The sequence below is a fragment of the Dermacentor variabilis genome, chromosome 10 (genome assembly GCF_050947875.1).
Source record: "Dermacentor variabilis isolate Ectoservices chromosome 10, ASM5094787v1, whole genome shotgun sequence".
In the NCBI taxonomy this organism is placed as follows: Eukaryota; Metazoa; Arthropoda; class Arachnida; order Ixodida; family Ixodidae; genus Dermacentor; species Dermacentor variabilis.
This window is the reverse complement of record NC_134577.1, coordinates 38,935,676-38,960,707: the sequence shown is the minus strand read 5'-3', so window position 1 is coordinate 38,960,707 and position 25,032 is coordinate 38,935,676. Positions and strand designations below refer to the sequence as shown.

The window sequence follows — 25,032 nt, the reverse complement described above, 5'->3', positions numbered from 1 at the left end:
GCTAGACGCGTCCTAAATGCTCGTATTTCTTTTCTGTTCTGCTGCGCAGAGCCGGTGATCGTTGAGGGACCCCGGAACCGGACAGTCTTGCTGGGCTCCAGCGTCACGTTGCCCTGTCTCGTGGAGCCATCGCCGTCGTCGAGCGGGGGCACAGCGGGGGCCACGAGCGTGCTGTGGTTGCAGGACGGGCGTAGCCTCGCCAGCCAGGGTAGCTCCCCGTGGCGGCAGCTGGACACCGGCGCCCTGCTCCTGCACCGGGTGGACGTGGCCGACGCCGGGTCGTACCGCTGCAGCGCCAGGAACGCCCACGGCGTCGCCTACTCCGAGACTGCGCAGCTCGTGGTGCATGGTGAGCGTCGAGTCTCTTTTTTTCGTACGCAGCGATCTGGCATTGCGCGTTTTTTCGCGCAGCTGCGGTTTCCGCGCATGCGCGCTTCACGGTACCGTTTCGCGAGCACCGATCGCGACGGCCACAATTTGTCGCGTTTGTGAGCAGCTGGTAATGGATTGAATTATTATTAGCGTCAGCCTACCTACCACCCAACCCTGAACGCTGCGCCGCCCCCTCACCCGCTCCGGTAAAAATAAAGCAAAGCAACTTAGAAGCTCTTTCGGTAAGACGTTTTTCGTGTTTGAACTGCTATTTCAAGAAAGAAAGAGCCCTTGCGCTCTTATTTCAAGGAAGAAAGAGCCCTTGAGCTAGCGCAGCAAAACGCTAACGCGTTGCGAGCGCCTCATTAGCACAGATGTTGTGAATGCTAATAATGAAAGGGTCTATCTACTACTAGAGAACGTTGACAAGCTCCTTTATCTTCGCAGCTGGAACTTCGATTCCGTCTGAGTGAGCTTGATGTACTTAACATGTCCACTCACGCAAGCGTCGCTGAGAGGCAACTGTAGATTCAAAAGGCACGTTTTACTTGCATAAATCACGAATTTTGTTGATCTTTTAACATCAAATTTTAGGTCTATGTGAAGCCCTAAGTCGAAAATCTTCACGATTATTTTTAAACCTCAGTGAGAGATAATTCCGCGGCTGGAGCCGAGTGCCAGTTCATGATGTTATCACTTCAAGTTACGTCACTAGCGATATCATCATTTTTAGATTGCGTGACTTGTGCGAATCGATTCGTTCTAGTTGCGTACTTCGCTCGCGATAACGCTGACCGGCCTGATAGCAGCATTGTTCTTCCTACAATCACAGATATGATATAACGACCTCGTGTCTTTGAAGTTAGAGCGCCTACGTATGACGGCTCATCGTTTAGTCAAGCGGATAAAAATCTCACTCGGAAAGTGTGCGTGCCTGCGGCGTGCCAAAATTAGAACACCTAACTGAAGCACCAGATAGGATCAATTATCGACAAGCTGGATTGCGCTGATTTCACTGCACTGTACGATTTAGGTATAGTTATAGGAGTGGTTGGTGGGGGGGGGGGGGGGGGGGAGGGCAAATCGCCGAAATGGTTATGTTCCAGACCATTGCGCCAGAGCGCACGCAGAATGCGCTATGTGCTGCTGGACCTCCGAGATTTGAAGTTTCCTTCAGGACGGTACGCCCGGTAGTTGCCTCTGCCAGGTCAACATCATCTATGCCAGCTCTAAAGCTCTGCGGCCAGAGATGATGATGTGTGCTGAGGAGGGCTGACGCCTGGATAAGAACCGAATAACTTGACTTATCTCGCATTTTTGCAGCCATTAGGCCAACAAGTAAAATAAATATAAATAAAGAAACACGGTACGACAGAAAAACGCGCGCTGGCTTGAAAAGTCTCAGGAGTGGCTTCCATAGCCGCATGCTCGCCGGTGAAGAGCACCCTTTGGTCAGAAGGACCGCCAGGCGCAGTAGCTCCGAGCAGAGACAGCTATCAGGCATCCGGCAGGCCGTGTCTAACAGTGCTAGGTAGCGCTCAACCCCTTGACGAGACGTGGTGGAGCGACGAAACTCGGTGCGCTTAACGAAGTGGCTAATGGTTATCGTACTTGTTGATCCAACGAAATTGACGGAAGAAGATAACCACTGCCAAACGAGGGGAAATATTGAAGCGCGGAGTGTAGAAGAAGAAAAAAAGAAGTAAAGATGATGGAGTGGGGCGTGCAGCTGGAACAGGTCGGATACGAGCCCCGCGGGATTCCTTCCCCATCGGAACTTTGAGCTTCCTCCCCTGGCATCGCCCGAGTTCATTGCGTTCACTTCCAGAGGTACTCCCTCGCCCGTCGTCTCGGTATAAAGAGCAAAGATAAGCACGTTTTAGGGAACGTGCAGCGGTGAGCGGGTCGAACCTTCCGCGCCGCTTCCCCGTTTCCCCCGTTTCGTCCTTTCTTCTGGTTGCCGGGGTCACGTGACACCCTCGTTTCTAATGGGACAGAATTAAATTACGAATTTTTGCCCCCCGGCACCCGCGGGACCCGAACCGCCGTGCTGAGTCCTCGGCGGCGGGAGCCTATGCTTTGGGAATGAAGGGGATGGGGGGAGATCTTAGGGGATAGGGAAAAGTGTGCGCAACGTTGGACCGGTACGCGCGCTTATACATAGTACGGCTCTGTTACGTCGCTATACCGTTCGCCGTTGCTGCTCTCGGGCTCGCTTCCTAGCCGCCTTTCGCTGTGCGGCGCCTAATTAATCTTAGCTGATTACGGCGGGCGCCTTGTGGAAGCTGGAGTGCACGCAAGGAAGGAGAGGGAAAAAAGGAAGAAAAGGAGCTGGAGCCAGTGAAGGTAACAACGGGGAATACGGGGAGAAATGGGGGAACGAAAGGGACGGCAGCTCCCGCGAGTGGCCTGCCACAGCGTCGTACGACAGCCGCGAAGGAGTCTTCATTCTTGTCGTTGCTATAGCTCGTGTACTGCGCGCGTTCCGGCTATACGCGCGTTTTTGCGTTCCCCTCGCCGGTTTCGCTGCTCTTTTCGCGCCTTGCATTTCCGCAGCGATGCGCAGCGCGTTAGAAAGCGCGCCGTGTGCTTAGTGTCACGCTTGAAAAAGTGGCGGGCGTGCTATGCTAGCAAGCTGCTGATTAGGATGGCGAGCAAGCTGTCATCTCCTGCCTCGCTATCTTTCTTCTCTAGGTGCTTGGCGCCCTCCTCCCTTACCCCCTCCCCCTTGTTTTTTTTAGCGGGTTTCGTTTCGACAGCATGAATTGCCACAGTCGACATACTAGTGATTGTGTCACGCTTCGTTTCACGTGGCACGTCGAAAGGAGAACGCCCGTGCGTGCTTCCTTAATCTGTGTGCAGTTAACAGCTCAGGTATATTGAAGCTTCGAGAGAGAGAGAGAGAGACAACTCATTGTATTCGGGAAAGCCGTCGTGGCCCAAGTGTGACGACGACAATGTACAGAACACGAGAAAAAGTGTACTGTACTCTGCAGTATTTCTTCTTCTTTTTTTTACAAATATTGCTCTACAATGCCTTTCCCGAGTATCAACCAACTTTCCCAGCAGCAAGTTCTCTTGAGTTAATTTCTGGTGCTAGCTCTAGCATTAGTTAGACTTGGGAAAACTTTTGTTGCATCGCGCGTGTTTCGAGCGGGCAAATTTGGCCTACGGTGTGTACATCGCTTTAGCCACTTGTCGGAACCTATCACCGATGAAGCGCATCGCTGCATATGTATTTTCGACACTCGTGTGATTGCATAAACGGACACCTAAATTTAATTACACGAAATTTCCTTCTATTATTATTATTATTATTATTATTATTATTATTATTATTATTATTATTATTATTATTATTATTATTATTATTATTATTGTTGTTGTTATTGCATCCCTCTTTGAAAGCCGCCACTGCCAGATGTCGACCCCACGTCCTCAGCAGAAAGCCACCGTCATTGGGTTACCAAGTAGGCTCAGCTGCAAGCTACATGTCTTTTTGTCTTGCTTTACTTTGTTGAATATGCGTCCAACGCTTTCTGGTACCCTTATTCTAAGCTGCATATTAATTTGCGATGCTTTGCGCTCTCGACGCGTCGTGATGCCCAGTGTTGCAGCAACAAACCTAGCAACGCTTCAGTTTAGCGAGCTTTTAAGATGTATTTCGCACGTAGCACCCGCATCTCCCTGGATATCTATGTGTACACGGAAATGTCGCACAATATTTTCCTAGACTCGCCTAAGAACGCAATTTGTATTTCTTGAAGCATTTCAGCGTCGAGGCGCCCCACAGTATAGTCTAGCAGACGACATCTTTGCGCGAGGACACCATTGAACATCCAGCACCGACGCATGCCCCTGCTCCTCCTGAAGTTCCTGAGTGATGTGGACTGGTAACGTCCAGCAGGCTTAATTCGGGCCGTTGTGTTGGAGGAGGAGGTGGGCGGGATGGCGCGGCCATCGTGCGCAGGGTGACTCGTAAGCCGCGTGCGGTCTTGCGTTCTAATCCGCATCGCTGTACGCGCCCTCTTTTGCGCCCGTCTCGCTCTGCGATCCTTCTCCTTCCTTCTCCGCGTGCTTCACGCGTGAAACCAAAGCTGTGCCTGTTTTCACAGAACTACGCGTAAGAAATCCGATCGTGTTACAGCAAAGAAGCAGAAGACGATGAATACGGTTTGAGTTCAAAGAATGGTCGTGCAATCCGCGAGCGCAAAAGGATTAACGGGGCGCGTTGAACAAACTAAGCATGTTATCCTGCGCTGTCGATCAGGACGACTAATTGCTCGCAATCGGAGGGTTTCTCGGTGGAACGCCTGCCTGCTTGTAAAGTTGTTGCAGCCACGATGCTTGTTAGCCCTAAGCTGCCGATGCTGCAACCTGTCGACGGATTAGGGCCATTCGGGCCTTCCAGAACAGGGATGAAACACACTGCGCAAGAACACTTTAGTTTACGGTTCACCAGTTCTCTGATTAACTATTTGTTATCACCATCCGCCTAAGCAAACACGCTATCGTGCCTTTGTCCTGTATGCACCTGTTAGCGCTCTCGCAGCCCTCCTCACATTTGTCTGCGCGCCTTTGTGAATTTGTACGTTGGGTCTGTCGGAACGGGCTCAGCGCAGCGAAATGGACAGTTCCCGTTTTTCTCTTCTTCTAGACATTCGCCTTAGAAGTTGGACTTGTTGGCGCCAGAACGTGTTTGTCCATTAATATTGAATGCAACAGCATCACTGGAAAGCATGCAGACTGTCAATCGAGAACTGTGTTTCTGCGCCAAATTCGTCTCTGTCGGTCTCGTCGTTTCTTTCTGCCGTTGTTTACATCTGTATCCAGAACGACTGACAGAGTTCAGTGTCCCGAACCTGCTCGCGCAGTCTGCGAAAGACGCCGCATTGACTGGTTGTGGGTTATTTGGGAGCCCCAAATGTAGATATTGACCTCGGTAAGCTAGCCCTTCTTTTTTGCATACCAGGCCCCGTCGAAATTCCGTCGCCTCCTCGTGCACGGAGACGAACAATCCAAGCCGTACTCGGCCGATGTGCTCTAGCCGCAAGGCCATCGCGGTGGGCGTGCGTTCCACCGTGGACTCCCGTCCCCCTGCGGAGATCCGACGGCCCTGCAAGCTCTTTCGTTTCTCTGTAGCCCACCCTTTCCTTTTCGTGTTTCTTCACCGTAGATGCGAACAAAACAAACAAATGTGTTTTACTTCCAAAGCCGCGCGGCATCCTTATATGGGGACGTGGCCGAAATAACCGTCACTTGTTTGCCGACCAAAAATCTCGCCGCCAGCTGCGCTTTGCCCAGATTTGAAGAAAGGAAGGCAAGAAAAGGAAAGGAGGCAGAGAGAGAGAGAGAAAGGTTCGTGCAGTTGGAAGCGCGCGCAATCGAATTGGGAGCCAGATTTGGAGGATAAAGGGTATATATAGGGGACGACGCCTGGCGCGTGGGTTCGAGCTTTTGAAAGCGCCCTCGTCGTAGCGGCAACCCTATCTGTAACCCTGCTCTCGTATATTGGCTATACGGGGGTTGGTGCAAGGAGCACGCTTTGGGGGCTGCGACTGTCTCTTTTTGTAGAACCTCCGCTTCTCTTTCTTCTTCTTTTTTTTTCTCTCTCTTCTGCAAAACCTTATTCTTTCTTCACTCCCGATTGAGCTTCTCTTCGGGCTCGGGCCCTTCGCTGGAGGAAGCGCGGGGACAAATTTGGAGTCGGTGCAGGGACTTGCATTCCTTGAGGGCGCGACGGTTGCCGCATCCTTGTCACACGCGGAAGTAGAGCGGCTGTCTTCGTTCGTAATTGTTTTATTACGGATAGATAAAAGCGAAAGGCAGACGGAAACGCGAGGAACAGACGACACGGTGTTGTTGTTGTTGTTGATGATTTTTTTGCTAACGAGGATGAGTTAGGGGCGAGATAACATAGGGGAAGTTACCTATAGAAATGTAGATAAGCAACCACTGCGATAGATCTAGTTGCTACGGATTCATGGCTAACAGGTAGTGCATTGCATATGGCAGAAGACGAGGGACAGTCGACACGAGCCCTACTGTTCCCGTCTCTCAGGCGCTACTTGGATGGCCATGAATCCTTTGCAACTGGACCGACCGCAGTGTTTGTCATTTTTCCGACCCTATATGGGATGGTAGTGCGTTCAGGTGTAATCGACTTCTGCAGCCTGTATCGCTCCGTAAATCGGTGCAGTAAAAGCAATGCTTGAGACGGCATAATACTGCGTAGAAATTAAGAGTTCGTGTCATCCGGCCTTCAAGTCATCTAGCTTTGCTGCAGCAACTTAACGACGCAGCGTATTCCTGAGCGTTGCCATTGACGCAGCGTCGGCGCCCTTATTTGGCGGCTTGCAATGTGACCTGCGCGCTACGCACGACCGAATTGAATTCAGGGCGTTCACTGACTAAACCTATCTTACTGTATTCCATGCAAGAAAATGCTGCACATTGCGTAGGAGCTCCACTAACGCGTACTACGGCCCTCTACGTTGGGACTAGTTTTCCATCTTCACAGGTACGCCATATCCCAAAAGATTATGCAGGCTTTTTTTTTTATTAAGCTAACTGAATGTTTATAGATGCATCATGCATGAGTCTTTCCTGAACAATGTTGAATATGCTAAATTTCGCTTTTCAAACGTGGTTGAAAGTTGTGCGCGATAAGAGGCCGTCAAGTTGCGTTTCACATTTGTAGACCACAGGCTTGCTCTTAAGGAATGTGTTTCCTTAAGAAATGTTCGGTCGTTAGCTGAGCGCTTGTGTATGCGTTTTTTTTTTCTCGTGTACCTTGTCTTGTGCGGCTGTTTGGTATTTGAATAACTACCAACTACCTCAGTTTACCTCCCTCAACACTGTGAAAGGTGGCAAACCGGAGACTCGCATGTGGTTAACCTCCTTGCCTTTCCTCTCTCCCTCCTTCTGATCTCACTTTTCGAACTGGAAATCGCTCTCGAGATTGTGATGGAAACTGAGGTGTTATATACCACGTGGTTTCACAGTATCGCGCCACCCGCGATCAGCTCAAGCTGATTCATAGAGCTGAGAAGATGGCAAGAACCAGCGGAGCCTTGTACTAGGGGCCCCGACCATTAGCGATTCTGATTATGCTTTCAGTAAAGTTTACCTATCCAATCCTATCCTATCCTTAACGCGTGAGCCGTAGCCTTCACTTCAGTAGCTCGTTATCTCTATAGAAGTAGAGCGGACTTAGTCGCCAGCCGTGGGTGCTCTCGGAGCTTCGAACAAGAGGACCCCGATTGGCTCAATACGAGGCCCGCAGCTTCCGCGGTGGCAGGCGCGCTTTTCTGGCAAGACCGATTGCCAGAGGAAAGCCGCCACGCTGAAGATGTAAAAACAAATCGCTTCGCGGAAGTCGCGCGCGCTCCACGCGACAGAAAAGCCGTTTACACTCGGCTGCTCGCACGGCGAGTCCGTAACGCGGTAAACGTCGGCAGCAACGCTCGCTTGCTTGCTCTCTCTGTGTAGCCAACGTATATACGCGCTAACGAGCTTTTGAGCCGAGGAGAAGTCCAAATTTGACAACCGTGTAGCATCTCTGCACGCTGTCCCATCGCCGCTAGCCGCGTGTTTTACGTTCGAGCCCTGTTTGTCTTTCGCTTTAGTACGTTGTCGAGCAGCCTTCGCCTTCCCCCGCGAGCGATTTCTGAGAGACGTGTTTCGTTTTTTTTTTCTTCTGTCTATTGGAGCGAGAAGAAGTAAGCGTTCGTACTTTCGCCCGCGTCGGAAGAAGCGCCGCAGCGTTGTGTTCCGCTTCCGAGGAGTACCCCTCCCCCGCAGTGGGGGGAGGGGGAGGGGGGAGTTGCCGGAAGCTTTTCGAATGAAAATCGGCTTACGCGTCGCGCAGCGACGCCGTTCCCGCGTACGCCTCTGCGCGCTGTTGGTGGCGCGGCTTCCGCGGCGGCAAATCCATAAGCCTCTCGGACTGAACTGCCACTCCACGTCTCGCCGATCGACCGTTCTTAAAATTGTTTCTTTCTCTCCGCTGCACAAAAAAAAAAAAAAGAGGAACAAAAGAACGGGCGCGATCCTCTTGTAAATACTTGGCCGAACACGTGAGCTGAGCTCTTAGGCGCGGAGGCCTATATCCTCTCGCCTCTGTTTCTTAACATTCATTCGGAAGGAAAGATAGTGCGATGCCATAGAGTTTAAGTGTTTCAGTTTATATACATGTGTATATATATGTATACACTATGTGGACAAATGTGTCTTGCAGAGCGCCTTGTCGGCTTACATCAATGCATTAAGAGCGCGAGAGTGCGCGCGACTGTCGTGACACGTCTTGGAAAGCTCGGCTATATTCTCCGGCTTCCACTGCCGTAGGGCGCCGCCCTGCCCGCTGTTGTTTCCATGGCAACAAATGGATCGCTTACGCCGTAGTGGGCATATATGAACGGGCTGCAGAGCTGACTGTCACCGATCTCGACGACAAAAGTGGCTTTGCGTTAAGAACTTATATGGAAATACGCGAGACCTTTAGTGCTGTCCAATGATCGCGGATAACGGTTCAAGCTCTGGAGGAACGAGAACAGGAAGCGAAACAGCGGCCGGAAGTGGAACGATAGGAAGCTGCAGGCAGCGGACAGGTATAATTTTTTTGCTGAATAGCTTACGGGAGCGGAAGCGAAGAAGAGAAAGAGAGGTGGGGGGATAAGGGAAGCACGGAGAGGTAAACCAGGCTGATCCCGGTTGGCTGACTTGCTCTGTGGAAGGGGGAAGTGTCGCTTCAAGGTGAAAGAGAAAACGTTTGCCCGGGAGTAATCGGCGCGACGGAACGTCAATATGTCGCCTGCGTGTAGTACGTTCGTTTACGAACGCCTACTCAATCCTCATAGGAATGGTGGACAGTGGTTACCGCCACGCAATATGGCCGTAGAAGAAACCGTAAAAGACCTCCTGCGTGATTTCCCGTGCATCGTGCGATGATGAGAGGCTTACCCTTCGGACGGCTTTAAGGCACTTGTACGACAGGTCTTTTGCGGGAGATCCTGAAACCGTGCCTGGTACGTATATGCGGCGTGTGAAGGCACTTAAGCGCTGCGGTTATTCTTGAGATGGACCAGCCTACAGTATGTGACCGCTTGTGATGAAATGAACAGTGAACTTCGCGTTTAGTGTATTCCGCGCAAATTGGGATCCTCACCGGGGCTAAACGCTGTACTTTCAAGGAACGTTCGTTCAACCGTACGCCGTTCATAGGGCAGTCATGCATTTTTGTTTTATCTTAAGAGAAGAAGAACAAGAAACTTTACTAAAAAGAGTGGTCCGGCAGTTTTTGTTGTGGAGGCCTCAGGTGGCGGCTCGAAGTCCTTGTTTTAATGCTAAACGATTTCTTTTAATCGTCTCTGGCATATAGCAACATTTTATTCGTTGAGCTGGATTACTCGAAGACGCCCATATTACTGACGCAATAAATGGAAATACAGTATTGGCCGATTAAGAAAATGTCACTAATTGACTTTGAACTGATTGCTTTCGGGTCAGAATGGGGCTGAAAATGCGGTCAAATCGCCTCCCCATTGTCACCGCCACCAAGGGAATTCTGCGAGCTTCTGTGTTCCTTCGCGGCATTAAACATAGTCCATCAATCTGTAAATCAACATGTGCGTGTGTCAGGACCACCAAGAGGAGTGTTCTTCCGTTTGGGGAATAAACAAAACCGCTTCGTTATTTTTCCGTCGCACCAGGCCAGCGTGCGCCTCGCCCTAAAACACGCTATATTTTTGCTTACTCGTTGAAAAGGACAACTCACCTCGTTATCCTAGTAACTGCCAGACAGAGTTAATGAAATGGCGAAGAGAGAAACGCCACTCCTTTCCATCGTGCTCCGCCTCCGACGCATTTTAACTGCGATCGCGAACCAACGTGGCTTCTTTTCTTTCTTTCTTTATTAAAACATAAAACACACAATCAAATATTTTATCAGCCCGCCAAAAGCAGTGATGCTTTTGAGCGGAACTGGGCAGTGCTCTGTCCCGAATGACACAGTCTCGTGCTCTAAGAGCAGAGGAAACAATAGGCATAGAGAAAAGAAATAAAAGAAAGTACAATAACAAAATTAAATTTCTTATATGTGCCACAAACGGTGACCTGTAGTCCGCGAAAGCATCGATGCTTTTATGCGGACCGCTGTGTATAGGCAGAATACAAGTACACAAGTTCAATCCCTCCTCCCTTCCATTCCCTCTCCCTTTCCCTCGGATTCAGGCCCGTTTGCTGGTCACCTCGTTTGTCCGCTCTGATTGAGGACCGAGCGCGCAAGTAAAGGCGAAAGGGGATTAGTTCGTCTTACGTAGTTCTGCGCCCGTCAGAGAGAGAATAAGAAAGGAAGAAAAAAAAAAAAAAAGACGCCGCTCAAACTCTCTTTTCCGCGTCGTTAGCAACGGCTTTCTTTGCACTCACTCGCGTCATTGAACCTCGTCCTTTGCTGTCTTTTTTTTTTTTTTTTTACTTCTTCCAGGTTTTTTGCGCTCGCTTCCGTAAGAGCGTCCGCGGGGCCCGAACCTGCGAGTTTTGGAACCGCTTGGCGGGCTCAAATGTCGTTGTACGCAACTAGTTCTTGCTTCTTTTCTTTTCTTTCTTTTTTCCTAGCAGACTCGAACGTTGCAGTCCTCGGCCATCGTCATTATGCCGAGCTGCGTAGCTATGACTAAGCGCCTGACATCGTCGGTCAGCGGCAGCGTTTTAACCGGGTTGAGTTTTAAAAATAAGTTCGACCGCATCGTAATCTCGAGGCAGCCGTGGGGCGAAGTTTAAAATGTCTCAGTGAAAATCGGAGGGGAAGGAGAATAAAAAAGAAGAAAAGGGAACGAAGAGAATGAAACAGCCAGACATGCAATACGTTTCGACGAAGCAATATTCGCTGCTTTTTTGCTCGCCTTCTGGAAACAGCGTTAAGTTCGACTCGCGTCTTTCGTTATAGCTTCGTCGCGCGGTGTAGTTACGTTAATGGAGGCTCCTCCTTGATCTAGTACGTCCCTAGTGCACGTGCAAATTTTTTTTTTAGTCGCGATCTTTCCTTTAGCTTTTTTTAAAACAAAGAAAGAACAAAAAAGAGAGCACGAACACTTCATTATTTCTATTTGAAGATGGAGGACAGCGTGCGACAAGGTTTAATAAACGTCCAAAGGATCCCGACATCGTTATCTCGGGGCTCATTAAAAAGGGGAATGGAGCGTTTCGCTTTTAGCGCCCCCGAGTGGCGCCAGTCAGGAACTTTAGAGGACGAGAAATGATAAAATTATTATTTAGAAAAATAAAGGGGGAAGAGGACGCAGAACACGAAAAGCACCGCGTAGCGGCATGTTTGAGCAGCCGCAATATTTCTGTAGATTTTTTTTTTTCAGCGAACTTTATCGATAGGGCCTGCTTCCGCATTCGTTGCTGTTATGTTGTTTTTCCCCCGTTGAACGCACGTGTATTCTGCTCTTGCCTTTTGAATTCGTGTAGGTTACACACACACACACACACACACACACACACACACACACACATATATATATATATATATATATATATATATATATATATATATATATATATATATATATATATATATATATATATATATATATATATATATATATATATATAGAGAGAGAGAGAGAGAGAGAGAGAGAGAGAGAGAGAGAGAGACATTAATTGCTAACGAACGCATCATTTTTTATCGTGCTACGGGCATTACGCGTGGCTTTCATAAGGACGCCGCGGGCTGCGGTCTAGACGTGGTGAAACATTGGTAACATTGCGCTTCATTGCTGTTGTCAACATCATGAAGAACACACAATAACTACTCGTACAGCTAAATGGCAGAGTAACAGAGAGAGAGAGAGAAAGAGATAAAGTCAAGCATGGATACCGGTAAAGTTTGGAGGAGGTCAATGTACTACGCAGATAAGGGAAAAAAATATCGAAAGCGCTTTATACAACGAGAACTCAACACTATTCCTCGGTGGGGTGCCATTATGTGGAAGCGGCGTTTGGAAGCAAAGTTGGCGCTGCCTGGCTATTAATACGACTTCTATTAAAATTTGTGCTCGCCTTTTTCTCTACAGCACCGGTGGAGTTATCCTGACTGCTTTTTGGATTTGGGATCGCGGTGTCCGCATTGCGATCAAGACGGAATGAAAAAAAAAAAACATGAAAGGAAGGGAAAAAAAAGAAAACACCGTTTATGCGATGGTTTCGCATCGTGACAGACCCGTAATCGCCGTCGCTGAGGAGTCTGTCACCGCGAGCGCAATTTATCATGACGTCAGGACCGGTCAGACGACAACATTCATAGCGACAAATCAATCTTGGCAAAGCTCTCGTAAGACTTACCTAAACGAAGACGTTCCTTCTTTCGCTAGAAGGGAATATGAAAAAAAAAAGACAAATGTACGTAAAGAAATGATAATGACCACAGAGCGAAAGAAGAAAATAAAATTAAAATTGATTCTCCGCGCACTTAACGACACACGAGATCACCAGAAATATCTCTAAAACGCTGTTTTCACTTGTATCTTAAGAGGAATCTGATATCTCGGTTTCGTCCACGCCGTTGTTTTGGCGGACTGGAGCCTCGCTCCTGTCTCATTAATACGTATATATTTTTTCTAAATATACAACGAAGGAAACGGCAACGTCCTGCTCGATTATATTGCTCTTGGCACGTCTGCGATGGCTAGAGTCAGTGTGCAGGCGATTGTGGGCGCGTTGCCCCAAATGAGCAAGCTCATCAGGACGACGGCGTGGCAGATGAACGCTCACAAACGGGCGAATAAGCGAGAGAAAAAAAACGAAACGTAAATGACCTCAGTTGATCTAAAATCACATGCTGTAGACTTCCTTGTCATACCCAAACAAAAGGTGGCGCGGCAGTGCCGATATCACACTCGCTGCAGAGAGAGAGAGAGAGAGAGAGAGAGAGAGAGAGAGAGAGAGAGAGAGAGAGAGAGAGAGAGAGATCAAATCAGGTTGTTTTTCTTGTATAAGGATGGAGTCGAGCCGCGAAAAGCTGCTAATTTCAGCAGCTTGGCGAGGCTGCAGCCCCGATACATGCGGCAGCAACAGACATATCGTACAGACGAGGTACAGACTCGCGAAAAACCCAGGCATACGGACGGACAGACGAACGGACTTACCGACAGACGCGAAGCTCCATAGTGAGTTAATTGACTCTGATTCGAGTCCCTGGTCGGATCAGGTCTTCAAACGATGTCACCTCCTTAGGCCGGTACATTTCCCTAAATGTCTTCAGTCCGTTGTACCCTAACACTAAGTGACATATATATTTGTTGTTGCCTCCCTTAAGCTTCCATAGTGCTTCACTTGCGGAAGTGATTGCGCTCGGTCGGGTACATTGCGTTGCCCTTGCCGCAGTCATGAGGCGACGATGCCGCCTGTCATGGCGTGCCCTCCTTTTGCCTTTGTTGTAGACACTTGTGGCCCTCGATATAGCCTTCTCGGAAGGGGGGCGTCTGGAACAGGGGTCGCAACCTGAAGATTGCGTGTAGACTGTGGCGTTTGTCGTCCTTTTTCATATTTACCTAGATGACTACGACCAAATGCAACTCTGCGATCCGTCCACCGCCAGAAGAAATACGAGTAGCACACGTGCTTTTCTGTTATTTATCAAGGTTTCACACAGGAAGCACATTGCGACCCCTTTTATTAGTAGAGCGCTCGAAGCTCCTCTAGTGTTCTTGTTTTACGCAATCTTAGGGAACGCTTCGCTTGCTATACTCCGTCTCTGAAGTCGTTTGCAGCGCTGTGGAACTAGCAGGACTGCTCAGCCAATAGGAAAGCCGAAAGCCCCTCGAGGTGTGTTCATCCGCGTCACGTAGTCTGCTGAAAGCCGCATCAATCCGCGGCATACGACGAGCATACGCAAAGGTCGTAACCAATAACGTATCGCTGTAACGTTGCATGTACCAAAGAAAAGTAAAGCTCTATTCCCGCCAATAAGCATTTAGGCCAGGAACTATATTCCGCTGCGCAGTGTTATTATCTGTGCACGCCTCGTTCCTTCGGAAATGCCCCAAACGCCTTGCGAGATGCGAGTATAAACTGACGTCAGCGAGCGAAAACGCATCGAAGGCTGTCCGTGAAAGCCCTTGCGAGACGCCTGGTGCATTATATTGCACATTATGCTTTCATTCGTTTTCAAAGTTAATTCGGTGTCGATAACAAAAAAATGTTATCCGGGGGATAAGGTCGCGAGCAGCTTGAACCGTTATGGAAAGGGTCCAAGCATGTTCTTGCCTGACAGCTTTCGTGAAAATTGAAGCATATGTGGCCTAGACAGTTGTGACGTAACACGGCGATAAGCATCTATGCCTACGTTTCGAATACCGCCATTTCACACGAAGGTCCAAGACGCAGCATCAGCGTGTCAACCTAAAGCACACGATGTTCATTGGAGTCACGCCTACAACGTACAAGAACGCGGCGCTTAGCCGAGTGATAAAAAAAAAAAAGAATCGTGAGCTGTTCGACTCTGTGAACGTGGTTGACCAGCGAAGCGAAGGTGAAATAATTTTGAACAAAGGAACGAACTCATTTATTTTCTTGATGGGTGGTCATGCATCGTCACGAAAGGTAGGCACACTCATTTATTGCCTATTGCCTAATCACATTCTTTGTTAATGCCAAGTCGATGCACGTATGCCGTTGGGTGGTCAGTTGGACCGGATCGGTGTAGCATCGCAAGGAATATGTCTGCGACACGGAATGCCTAAACTGCTCCCTTTTCGGTACCAACACATCCACAATGAAATCACCGACAACGACAATAGGGGTAGTGTCATCGCAGCTAATTCACGCAAAGTGACTAGCCATGGACCTTGCAGGACTATCAGTCATTGCATTTTTTCTTTGCTTACGGGGGTATGAGCCAATGATGATGACAGTTTTCGAAATGCTGTTATGTTGTATGCGTGATTAGAAAGAATTTAAGCACCGTTCGCTTAAGTTTGCTGAGTGCTTGTAGCATTTGCCTTGCGGGGCTATGAGCCATTGCATAGTTTGCTTGCTTACGGGAGCATGAATGCTTACAAGGGTATGAGCCATTGATGATGATAGCTTTTGTTCACGAAGAACAAAAATGCTTGGAACCCTAGTCATATACAGCTGTAAAACGCGTGACCTTCTCAATGGATTATACCCCCGTAAGCGATGACTCATACCCCGGTAAGGCTTATTAATTTTTAAATAAAGTGTGTTTTTGCTTGTCGCTAATGTGCCAGTCGGTATTAGGAACTGACTCTGAAAGTGATCATTAACTTCAGCTGGCTTCGGTTTTGAGAATGTTATAGAGGTTGCAATGCACCCATATCAGCAAGAAACGCATGGGTGCGGTCAGGAGAACGCGGCTAAGCGGCTGTGGTGTTGATAAGGAACGTCGCCGTGCTCTGCTAGTTCTTTTTCCTAGAAGCCAGTCTTGATAGTCTGCAAGCTCTTGATTAGCACGCATGTATTTGAAGGTCTTCGACCCCACGCGCCGCGCGCGTATTTCTTTTTCTGAAGTAAACCTAGGATACTTACCGCGGGAAAGTAAAAGAAATAAAAGAGGGTGTGTGGGGAAACGACGCGAACACTGTCCGCGCAAGAGTTACGCTGACGCGCCAGCGAGGTGTAACGGCGCTACCCGGTTCTTGCACCCCGTGCCCATACCCCAAATGCAGAAACACTATAGCAACCGTACACTGTCGGCCAGTGTATATCCTCTGCCAGTATCCCCCCTTCCTTGCCCCTTTTCTCGCCCGCCATCCCTCCTCCCTCTCATCCTTTTTATTTTCTTCGTCGCTCAGCACTTTCTTCCCGGACGCCTCTGGTCCCGGCAAGCAGCTCATTATTCTCCGCGACTTCCCCGCCCCGCCACCGCGCTTGACCCAACGAACCGAAAACGCGAAAATGATGCCCACCCTCCTTCCCGAGATCGGTCGTTTCTCTTTTTCACGCCCTCCACCCGCACCCACCTCCCCGCCCTTTTTACTTTCTTCTTCTCTTACACTAGCTGGCCGTCGTCTCACCGGACGCCAGCAGCCAGTTGCGGGCACATAGCATCGCGCTCTCACCACCTTGGATCCGAGGCAGTATATAATACCGGTCCACGTGAGTGCGTGTGGGGCAGTCACGCGTCTTCTAGTTTTCCCTGCCAAACTTTTCTCTTTTCCTTTTCCGCTTTCTTACGCGGAAATGACGCATAACCGTGATTCCGCTTTGCAATGGGCTGGACAATTTTTTTTTCTTTTTCGCACAGCCTTCTAACATCTAACAGTTATACCCGGACTCTCGACGTTGCTCTCGACCACCAGCGCCAACAGCACAGGCTCCAGCGGTACTGGCGCGCCATCGCTTATCCGCAACCCCTGCCGTACACACTTCTTCCTGCGATATTGCGACCGTTTCCTCCGTCTAACGCGCGACGGGTCCGTTCTTCGGAACGGATGCGTAAGTGTTATGTGAGCAACTCTTCCGTGAACAGGGTGGAAGAAGAAGATGATGATGGTGAGGACGATGGCGGGTCGTTGACCGTGTTCGTCTATGCTTCCCTTTCATCTCCCGAGCCCGCGGTACTCCTTTTGATTGCTCGGGTGCGCGCGCGAGCGAACGGAGGGAGTGTGTTCTTTCCCGCATGACTTTGGCTCATTGCGGCGTAAGTCATCCCCCGCGAAACTGCCGCTGGGCTGTACTCTCGGCTCACGGTGGTATATAGAGAGACCGTGGCACAGAATGGAAGTACCGCTACTCGTTATTTTTTGTTAGCCCCCTGCCTTGCAGCTTTGCGAAACGAAGATGATGTCTGGGTTTTGCATCGAGTGCCCGAGAGAGTGTATTTTCCCGTGGTGTTTCTTTATGGCGCGCCGGCAAGTGTTCACATTGCCGTCCTTCTTAGTGTCGAATATCCGTGTCCGCGCAAGGTTTAGAAATTGGCAACGAATGTTGGGTATTCTTGCGGGAGAAAGGCAGCGAAATCCTTCTTACCGAGGTGGACGTCGTCGACAAGGCGAACGCTTCAGAAATAGGCCGTTCTTTGTTATCTTGGTTTTCACTAGACCAATTGTCGGAATGCAGCCCTCGAGCCTTTCGTTTCCAGTCTGTCCTTGCAGTTTTGTTTGTTTGTTTGTTTCGCGCTAACACATCTAGAGATTCACAAGGAAACTTGACGGCAACCGTCGTCAGAGCATGACGTTTCAAATATGCGTCGCGAGAAGCCTTACCGATGTCAGTCTTATTACAAAGACGAAAATAGCACTGATGAGCAAATGTGGCATCTGCCGAAGATTATTGTTTGTTGGGTTCTAGTAACGAGGACGAAACGTAGTGACGACTTTGTCGCCGGCGTTTTCTTTTCACTTTTCTTTTTCAATTTACCTAGATTTTATGCTTCTATACGCTTTCTATGTTTGCAAACCTGCGACTTGTCTGTGCGTGACAAGCAGTGCCGCACTTTTTTCGTTATTCGAGCATGGCAATTTGCCAACATGCTTCTTCTTCAATTGTGCGCTGTACTCGTGTAGTGCATGCCCTTCTTATTCAGATTGCTGTGTCACTTAGGCTGAAGGAGAGCCTTGCTCTTGCGTTCTTGCTATTCCACCCGCCGTGGTGGCTTAGCGGCTATGGTGTCGCGCTGCTAAGCACGAGGTCGCAGGATCGAATCCTGGCTGCGGCGGGCGCGTTTCGACGGTGGCAAAATGCAAGAAAAGAGGGAAAGAAAAGAAAACGCACGTGTCCCGCGCATAGGGAGTGCGTCAAAGATCTCCTGGTGGTCGAAATTAATCCAGATTCCCCCACTACGGCGTGCCTCATAATCAAATCGTGCCTTTGGCGCGTACAGTCCCAGAACTCATCATCATTCATTCGCTCCCACTATTGTCACGCGCCCCTGAGCGTTTCGCTCAGTGGGCCCGGCCCCTCCGACAGGCGTGGGATCCTGGCTCGATCTCCGATTTCGCTGAGTGCGCGTAGCCCAGACAAAGCAAGTAGTTCCAAGACAAACAACGGCAAGCTATAGGGGAAAAGAAACGAGAAAGCTACAGCAAATGAAAACAAGCGGGTATGTGTAGGGAGAAGCGACTAGTCACGGCGTGGTCGAATAAATCCGCCGGCTGCGGTTTTTTTACCGAGGTTGCATCTTTCCTGTTCGCTTGAGCAGTTCGATGCGCTCGTCTTGGGTAAGGAAAACCGAGCAAGACTTCGATTGCGAGCATTCGAAGAAACAATCTCGGAAATGCAGAATGTGAAAGTTTCTATTTCATTTCTTTTTTCGTTCTGGAAGAGTAACATAGCCGTGTAGGCCACCCGAAAGAGGAGGTAACTGTAGCAGAGGAGTTCTGGTGTGCTTGGGACAGACGGCTTCAGGCACGGCGGTACAAAAACGTAATGCGCACCCAGAAAGTAAAAACTATTTGTCCAAAGGGGGAGCCAGACTTGCGGAAACTGAGCGAGCAGAAGCGCGGTTGTTTTCATTTTTATTTCGCTTGATTATGGGAAGCAAAGATGCAACTGGCAGGACAAAGCAAATTCTTTGTGGTGGCAGGGAGTAAAAGAAGTTGGCTCGCGGGCGGAGGCCTTAGCCATAACCTCGCTAGACAGACCAGAACAATGCGGAGGCGGCGGCGTCTGCGACTATCGTCCTTGGGCTTGTCTAGGCTCCGCGCCGTCTCGACGGCTGATGCTATGCTCCAAGTTACGCGTATTCTTTGCCTCAGAGCGTGGGCGCGCGTCCGCAAAACGCCGCGACGGCAAGCATGCAGCAACACCCGGGAGTTGATGATCCGGAAAGTGAATGTGGCCGTGGCGCCGGGTTCCGGTCTCGGCTGGGCTTGGCTTGGCTTGTCGTCTGTTACTTTTTTTCTCTGGCTGTGCTTTTTGCGTTGCGTGCGGCCGGTGAAAGCCTCTTGGAACTTGGAAATAAAGACCCTCCAGACGGCGGTTTCTCGCTGCCGGGACGGGGTGAATGAATTCATGCGACGTCTCTGGAGCAAATGGGTCTTTGCCGAGAGCTTTCATTGGATTTGTTTTTTTTTGTTTTTTCTCCTTTCGCCTCTCTTCCGTTTTCGAGATATCTTCATTTCTATTCGCCTGGTCGACTTGTACGAGGGCTTCCCCGCATTGCATCGCAGCCGTCTCGGCAAATGGACCTCGTGCAAACCGTACGGCCGACGAATATTGACGCCGTCTGCGTCGTTCACTTTCCTCCTTTCTTTCTTTCTCTCTTTCTTTCTTTCTTTCTTTCTCCTCTGAGTGTACGTGCGTTTGTTCCGAGTGAACTGGTCGGCATCCTGCGTAACACGAAAGCAGTCTTTTCTTTGTGTGCTAAGGAAAAACATGACATGAGCGCCGGACACGTGGCGCGGACAGTTGGAGAGAAGAAATCGAAAACGTGAAAAAGTGCAGAGAAGAAAGGAGTCGTTCTTAAGGGAAAGAAATAAAGCAAGAGAAAATAGCTAAAGCCGAGGTGCAGTATCACGGCAAATAAAGGGTCATCGACATGAATGCATCGCAGCTTGAAGAAAGAGGAAAGAAGGCTGGTGTAGCCATCAATATTTCTTGTCGCCTCGCCAATCTACATGGAGCGTGTTTTACGTAACTTGCGCGAATTTAAAAAAAATATATATAATACGCCAGTGCCATGTAGCTGGACAGAACCAAGGCAATGTTCTTTGCCGCCACTTCGAGCAGGTCAGACCATTTCTTTGTTTTTTTTTTTTTTTTTGCCGTTACGCAATTAGTTATTAAGGAACTTCTCGGATATTATAATCACGGCAAGATTGTCAATCGGAAAACTGTACGCCATTATGAAAAATTCCCGATCTATCTTTCTGTTTCTCAACGCGAGCCGCATAAAAAAAAAATTTGGAGGACGCTTAAGCTTCGCCTTTAGAGTGAAACGCGATAGCATTTGAAGATCCCTGACTTCTTGCGCTTCCCAGCAACTTATGTAACCGCAATGTTTGCCGAGAAACGCTAGCGGTGAACACTATGGTCGAATGCGAGCTTTCTAGTAGAAACGCGGCCTCTTCCGTGGGCACACTGCTACCTTGTGTGCTTCAGTGCATCAAACGACGTTTTGTTAACACATTCACTGGAACGCCAGTGCAATTCTCCGCAAAGTTCGGGAATTTTAATCTCGAAACTGGTGCCATCTTGACAGTTCGTTCCAAGTGGATCCGTCTTGCGAACACCGCGGCTATAATTTGTAAATTGCAATATGGGCCATGTTGTTATTGGTTAAAAACTTAACTAGTGAATTTTTATTATTTAGTCGATTTTGGATCTCTTCTCTTTTTTGTGCTAGTATTGTACGCCGCTTCGGGTAGACCAGCTCATGAACTAGAATTCTGATACCTGTCACGGGCAACTTTTAAAAGATTTTTGAAAGATTTTATTTTGAAACACCTTATATATATATATATATATATATATATATATATATATATATATATATATATATATATATATATATATATATATATATATATATATATATATATATATGAAGAATCCCGATGAATTTAATCAAGAACGGAGACCACTCTCAGCAGACGACGCGGCGCGGATAAACACATCTCGACGGGCGTTCGACGTTCCTGTTGGCTGAGGAGTCCTGCAGCCTCCGCAATGTTGGAAACGAGTTGTGAGATGCAGTACATGTTACAAAAAGGGCGTCGCAGATCGTAAACAGTTTTACGGGATGGCCACTTCGCGATAGGTTCGCTTCACATAGATTCCAACGTGTGCGTGAGATCTACCTAATTATTTCCTTCGTGCATAGTGCAATATCCTTGACCCTTTGTCTCGCTCATTTACAAAAAAAAAAAAAATGAAAAAAATAAGCGTCCCCAAGAAGCGAGGAGCCAGGGGCGCATCGCAAACATTGCTCTCTCTCTCTCTCTCTCTCTCTCTCTCTCTCTCTCTCTCTCTCTCTCTCTCTTGCACGCTTGATAGAATTTTCGCGGTGACACACCGTTGACGACGCGCGCGGGCGAGTTGTCGAACGCGGCCAGGGTGGGTGCTTCGAACGCGGTGATTTGATTTCGAGCAGCGCTTGCGCGTGACGTCGAGGGCGGAGAGCGAGGGGGAGGAGGGGTTGACCTGTTGGGCTTTCGGGGCTACGGGTTAGCACACACGAGCGCTCGCTCTCGCGCGCGGTCGTTCTTGACAGAACTCATCAGCGGGCGCGAAAGAAAAACGCGGAGTGGAAAACGAAATCTGAAAGGAGTGCGTTGCTACCTACGCAGGCCTCCGCCGTTGACGTTCGTCAAGGAGTTACGAATGAGGTTCTCTCTGCAGTTACAACGCGCATAGGGCGCGTGGACTGGGTTGTGTGTGTGTGTAAAAGGGTTCGGGGTCTGTGTAAAGAAGGAACGGCGCGTATGTGTACGTGCGTGTGCTCTGTGGCGGGATGTTGGAAGTGGGAGGGAGGGAGGGGGGAGTATTTTGTTCGGGGGATCGTGAATAAAATAAAAATGGTTGAGAATTGATAGGCATGGGGAGTATGTCGTCATTGCACTGTGCAGACAACCTCGCCAACAGGACAACCCGTGCTCCACTGGCGCAAATGAGAGCGGTGTGGGATGGACGGTATGTTAAAGGGAGACAGATGCGTCGTTCTTTTTAGCTTTGGCTGCGCACGCAGGCTTGGAGCGATGTAGACGAGAATGTAAGGCCGGGATAGACAGGAAGCTCGGAGGGGGAGGGGGGGGGGGAGTTCAGGACAGGGTCGTGTGGCTGATGAGCTGGGAGATGACTGATGGTGATGACGGCTGCCTTGACACGGGGGAGGGCGGTCCCCCGTCCCAATGCTCGTACGCAGTTCGCGTGCAACAGCGCAGCGTGCAACCCTTTGACCCGTCTTGAACCAAATCCCTCCTTCGACCGAACCGACCTTGTAAGGCACGTGTGGGTTTTCATTTTCTTTTTCTTTCTACCGTTTTCTAGTACAGTATATTCGAGGTGCTTTGTTATAATTGTTAGCTCTTTAATTTTTTCTCTCAGTATATCTTGCATTTCTTTTTCTTTTCACTTTTGCGATGTTAGTCCCCAAGTTTAACGTCGAAATTCTCATTTTCTTCTTGCTTTCGTTAGACGGGGCTGATGGTTGAATTTTCTGTCTTGTTTTCCATGCAGTATTTCTGTTCTGCGTACGCCTTTACTGAGGACAGTTACATGGGGGTGAGATTTGAGCGACTCCCCACCGCGCGTACATCTTCATTAGCCTCCCAATTTATGGTACTTCTTGTCTCGCCTTTGCTCTACCTTTATTTCGTTGTTTTCCCTGTCGTTCGTTTTGATCGCCGAGTCTCGCCAGGAGGGTCGCCCAATCCTACTCTCGTATGCGGGTGGTTTTGCATTTGCGTATGAAGAGGCAGCAGTTTTGATTGCGTCCTCCAGACCGCGTATCGCAAAGAAGCCATTCGCATTACGCACGTAAGGCGCCTTGCGCCTTCGAACTTGCCGGTCTCAATCAGTGTGTTGCTCGACTCTGTTCGCATAGCAGTCGCCGTCTTGAAGGCCCACGCTTTGCCACGCCTAATCCGGCAGTAATAAGCGATGTCTTGGTCTGATATGTGTGCTCGGGTGCCCTTACTATGAAATTTTTATGTCGACAGAGTGGAATTCGAGGCGGGAGAAGAGAAATACTTCTCGAAAGTTATTCAGCACGTGTGCTTCGCGAAGTCATGCCCCGAACACGTGAGCAAGCCCGGCGACTGAGATCGTCTAGTCATAAGCCATGCAGGTGCTCCCTCCCGTCGTGATGTTGCCATCTCCGGACACTCACCCCTGAACCGCTCTTCTCAGTCGCCCTTGCCGCTCCTGCTGTTTCCAGCACGAGTCGAATTTGCATACGCTACGTATAGGGCAACACTCCGAGCGCATGCCTGCCGTGCCGAGATTCACTTGTCTCTTTCGTCTTTTATTTTTTATTTCGGCGTTGTTCCGTTGCTGCTAAATTATTCGGCTTTAGTATTCGATGCATTTTTTACTTCGTTTCGTATTCGTTGACGACGCGTGCGAGCGTGCGTTTCCCGTTCTCTCTCTCTCTCTTTTTTTCTTTTCTTCTTAGTCGGCAAACTGTCGGGAGCTCCAGCGAATGTCAGTCATTGCGAATTCAAATGCTCTGAATATATAGCGCGATCTCTGCTTTTGCCCGCGCCATCACGTGACCGACCGCCGCGCGCGCGTTCTGGCATCGCGTATGCGCAGAACCACTGCACGCGCGCAGCCTGTTGAGAGGATTTCCCCGCGTTCCGACGACACACCTTCGTTTGTTTCATTTCTCTCTCTGTCGCTCTCTCTTTGAATACCTTATGACAAATGCGAAACCGCAAGTAGCTTGTCTCCCCAAAGTCTTCGGCTTCATCTATCTTAGATTTCTTAGATATCTTAGATCTTAGATACCTCAGATTTCTTTCTTTTAACTCCAAAAGGTGCCTCCCGACGTTCTGTTGTCCCGCCCTCTGCCTTTCCTTGAGCGCAGTGCACGGCTTTGCTTCCGGTTATGCCATGCGAGCGGCGGTTCTTTCGTGGCATATGCGTGCTGCACGCTTCTTTCTTTTTTTAACGCTGCGCTCATCTCTCCATCTGACTGGTGCCGTTTTTTCGTTATATGCGTTGTTTTCTCTCAGCACCGCTTGCGCCGTTATTCCGATGGCTCATTATTATAGAGCTCGCTGAATGAAGCTTGAGACTGGTAGCCAGCGTCGCCACAGCAGCTATAAATAATATAGAAGTGGTCATTACGACGTTTCAATTTCAATTACCAATCTCATTTCGTTTTTATCGTCAAACATTTAAAATGGTCGCAGTAATGTATAGGAGGAGGCCTCAGAGTTGAAACTATAGGCGAGACCTTCTACGTACGATTAACTGTGAGTACAATAAAATGAAGCATACCGGACAAAATGCATAAATAATGTGGAAATAAACTAGGACGTATAGCGTAACGTAGTGTAACGTGCTGTGTTAGTTAATCACAGCGAACAATTGTTTTCGTTCTTTTTTAGATTGGTGTCTATAGTTCTCAGAGTGTGTACTGAAACACAATGCAAAGAGAGTATCCTTTTAAGTTGAGCGAGCTTGACTGGAAAGCCGTTTTGACAAATAAAGCCCCCCCCCCCCTTTCCTTTTCTATTTTTTTCTTGAAGGCATTTCGTTGATAGCGATCTTTCGTTTATCTTGTCATTTGTTTTACGTTGAGCGCCGCTCATTTCGTGTTGTTTTGAGAAAGTTAAACGCTTGTCGGGGGCCCGGTTGCGTATGAGCACCCGTGATCACCGTTAACTTAGTACATTTGAAATGCCTCTCGGTGTTTTTGGGCAGCGTTCGCGTTGTTAGTAGCTCAGATGTTGACGTGGCTGCATTGGGAGCCACCTTATCATTCTTCCAGTTTTCAGACTCGCGGAAAACGAATTCGTCACTCTGTTTCTCCTCGGCTAGCGTTTTACTTACGATATTGCAAGTGTATAGCCTCTCATCTGAAGCTCTTTGCGTGTCGCATGTCTAAGCACGCAAAAATAAGGCGAAATCTCGGAAGACAAAAAATCTTTACTCGCCCATTTCGCGGTAGAGGGCGCCACAGTACAGCGCTGCATCGAACACACAGGCTATCGCCTAGGCGCGCACCAGCTTCATGACAGCGCAAGTTTG

The 25,032-nt window shown here is 49.0% G+C and overlaps 1 protein-coding gene across 1 annotated transcript in view; it reads left to right on the top strand.

The window, feature by feature from the left end:
• The window catches only part of LOC142560351 (tyrosine-protein kinase transmembrane receptor Ror2-like), a 300,620-nt gene that overhangs the window by 145,443 nt on the left and 130,145 nt on the right, over positions 1 to 25,032 (top strand). Inside the window, exon 2 of the mRNA XM_075672381.1 lies at positions 50 to 349. Within this exon, the coding sequence (XP_075528496.1) occupies positions 50 to 349 (300 nt within the window). The remainder of the gene's footprint in view (positions 1 to 49; positions 350 to 25,032) is intronic.